This window comes from Quercus suber, unplaced genomic scaffold, assembly GCF_002906115.3.
Source record: "Quercus suber isolate HL8 unplaced genomic scaffold, Cork oak 2.0 scaffold_1167, whole genome shotgun sequence".
Taxonomy (NCBI): domain Eukaryota; kingdom Viridiplantae; phylum Streptophyta; class Magnoliopsida; order Fagales; family Fagaceae; genus Quercus; species Quercus suber.
In genome coordinates this window covers 67,649-71,056 of record NW_027070566.1, presented here as the reverse complement: position 1 = coordinate 71,056, position 3,408 = coordinate 67,649, and the positions used below count along the sequence as shown (strand labels likewise).

General features: G+C 28.3%; 1 protein-coding gene across 1 annotated transcript in view; it reads right to left on the bottom strand.

The window, feature by feature from the left end:
* Nucleotides 1-1,549: 1,549 nt before the first annotated feature.
* The window catches only part of LOC136061354 (vicianin hydrolase-like), a 6,533-nt gene continuing 4,674 nt past the window's right edge, over nucleotides 1,550-3,408 (bottom strand). The window contains exons 5-9 of the mRNA XM_065769456.1: nucleotides 3,120-3,334; nucleotides 2,981-3,012; nucleotides 2,252-2,354; nucleotides 2,038-2,146; nucleotides 1,550-1,881 (exon numbers count right to left, since the gene is read on the bottom strand). Coding sequence (XP_065625528.1) covers nucleotides 1,713-1,881; nucleotides 2,038-2,146; nucleotides 2,252-2,354; nucleotides 2,981-3,012; nucleotides 3,120-3,334 — 628 coding nt within the window. The 3' untranslated portion in view covers nucleotides 1,550-1,712. The remainder of the gene's footprint in view (nucleotides 1,882-2,037; nucleotides 2,147-2,251; nucleotides 2,355-2,980; nucleotides 3,013-3,119; nucleotides 3,335-3,408) is intronic.

The following is a 3,408-nucleotide window of genomic DNA, read 5'->3' as shown; positions in this document are numbered from 1 at the left end:
ATCAAAATATTAATTTTTCTTTTTCTTTTTCCATAAAATTTTTTTTAAAATGAATTGTTAATCATTGCCCTAAAGATATCCATTAGCATTTTCCTAGAAATATTAACAAACTTCTCGATTTTTGAAATGAGTAGTAAATACTTTCACCAAAATTAAAAAATTGAATTGACACATGTCACTAAATTACAGCTTAATTGAAATCTAAATTGAAAATATAATTAGATTTTCTCTTAATTTTGACTATATATATGATTAGCAATTTCCAAAGTTTCCAATGAAAGCCTTTAAGGTTCAAATCCCCTTCCTCAACTATTAAATTATTAAAAAATAAAAATTGAAGAGAGAGGTAATGAGCCATGCTTGGTATACAATATTTTAGATGCTTCTGATATAATAATAACAATGACAAATACGTATCAAAAAAAAAAAAAAAAACAATGACAAATAATAATTGTTGTAATAATAATAATAATTCATTAAAGGGAGAGTTAACTACTACCATCATCATGATAAAAATGCAAAATGGCCTCCTAAAATTAATTTGGATCAATTTTTTTTTTTTTTGATAATCTTTTCTTAAGAATCAATTGAACAGACTACTTGTATTATTAGTTTAGTGCTACTAACCCCTAAGATATCTTAAATAATAAAGTTGACAATTCCATCTAACTTCCATCAGTTGTAAGTTATGGGAGTACTGAATACCTGCATTACACATGATCACTTTATTATAATAAAAAATACATATTTTTATAGACTTAGATAAAATAAAAAAATTATTTTAAAATTTAATAATTTTTTATTATAATGGAATTTTTTTAATTTTTTAACAAAAAAAAAATTACATTTTTTCTTTTTCCTTCTACTGTCTCCCCATATCTTTTTATTTTCTCTATCCAACATTCCTACAGCCAAGAACCACCATGGCCACCATCCTTCCAATTAAAAAATATATATTGTTTAGTGCTTTCTTAAAATTCCATTCAAGAAAAAAAATTTATTTTATTTTATTTTTTAAATGATTTTATATAATTTTGAAATGAGTTTTTTTTTAGTAAAGTCTATTAAAAATGAGTTTTTTTTTAGTAAAGTCTATTAAAAATGAACTTTCTATATATAATAAAATAGTTACATTACATGCACTACAAGTCTACAACTACACCATTGTGAGAGAGGGCTCAATTTTGTTATTTCTAATATTCCAGGTGTCAAAACAATAAATTGAGAGTACTAAGAGTTTGCCTGAAAATATTTTTTGAGAAGAAGAGTTTGACGTGGTCACAGAAAAAGCCTATTTCACAACATTTTACAAACTGTTAATGTGATCAACTTCTTATTGGTTTTTATCTAAACTCACTATTAATATCATTTTATCATTTATCGATAATCACTCACCACATCAGCAGTTTGTAAAATTTTTTGTAAAAAAATTTGTATTTTTAACATTACTCTATAATAATTAGTCATAGTTAATACCTTTTTTTTTCAAAAAAAAAAAAATGTGGCATATGCCACACAAATGATAAAAACGAGACACATGTGAGATGTGTCTTTTATTTATTTTTAAATTAGGATTAGTACATAAACAGATCTTGTACACACAACCACACATACAAGACTAGATAGTAGGTAGAATCTCTTATGAACCATAAAGCTAGGTTAGAGGAAGACTATTTCCTCTCTAATTGGCTTAAATTCCTCAGAGTTACAACTTATTTTAGGAGGAACATCTTGAACCAGTAGGCAGAGTATTTGAGGTGTCTTTTCAAGTTGTTTTTAAAATCCACAAAAGTAAGGCCAAATCGAACAGAGTAACCAACATCCCATTCAAAGTCGTCAAAAAACGACCAAGCATAGTATCCTCTCACATTCACACCCTCCCTGCATGTCAAAATTTCACCATTAATATCCTTTTTTATAATAATAAATAAATTGTTTTATGTATTCTTTAATTTTAGTTTGAAATTAATGTCCCCTTTTTCCTTTTTAGTTTTTTGGAAAAAAAATTGGCATGATTTTATGTTCATCAACACTCACTTGATAGCCTTTGAAAGATATGATAAATGTGCATAATGGTATCTTATCCTTAAACTATCTTTGAGGACATCTTTAATCGGCAAAGAGCTATTATTTTCATCAGCAACGCCTACAAAAGAAGAGTACAACAAATTACACAAGCAGTACAAGTTTAGACACTACAAAAAAATTATTAAAAATAGTAATAACAAGAGAGGGGGAAAAAAAAGTATACCATTCTCTGTTATGTATATCATTGGATTGTTGTAATTTTTCTTTATGTATAGCACAAGCTCTCGAATTCCTTTAGGATAGACGTAAAGCCAATCCAAAGCAGTCTACAAAACAATTCGCACCATATCCATTAGGTAAATGGGAAAAATGGAACATGGAACATCAAATTATAAAAGAAAAATAAATAGATGCATGTCATACTACAATTGGTAGAGTATAAATTATTAAGTGTGACACTCCTAATGGAACAAAAGTTTTTATTTTTTTAGTAAATTACAACTTACACCCCAAAAATTTGGGGGTGTTTGGATGTTACACCTTGAAATTTAAGAAGTTGGATTTTACCCCTTGAAATTTGGAGATGTTTGGATTTTACATTCTAATGTTTCAAAAATTGGATTTTACCCCCTAAATTTTAGAGGTGTTTGTATATTACACCCCTAAAGTTTTTTGGTGTTAAGATTTTACACCCTAAACTTTCAAAACTTGCGAGTGTAAAATCCAAACACTCCCAAACTTTAAGGGGTAAAATCTAAATTCTGAAAAAGCATATTGTAAAATCCAAACACCGACAAACTTGAAGGAGTAAATTCCAAATTCTGTAACTTAAGAGTGTAAAATCTAAACACTTTCAAACTTTAAAAGTATAATTTGCAATTTACCATTTTTTTAATTTTCACAATATAAATGCGGGGAGAGAGAGAGAGAGAGAGAGAGAGAGAGAATGCACCGGTGTACCAATAGGAGTCCCATTTTTAACAGCTGTGGATCAAGGTAAATGTATTAAGCTAATAGAGGACAAAATCATTGAATGGAAAAGAATTTTTTTTTTTTTTTTAATTTTAAAAGGGCTATGATTTGAAGCATACTCGTGAGAGTGAGGCATCTATCTGTAACATAACTAATGTTAACACTGTTGGATGCAGCACTTTCCGCATAATTTGTTGTGTAGTAATTCAGACCAAGAAAATCGAGGGACCCTTTAAGCAATTTGGATTCAGCTTCAGTAAATTTTGGTAGTCGATTACCCACCAAAGATTTCATGCTCTGGGGATAGTCACCATATGTGATTGGATGGGCAAACCTGTACAGATTGTGGATGACATTGTTAAGCATTTGTATGAATATAATTAATGAAAGTTTATGTATAAAACTAAA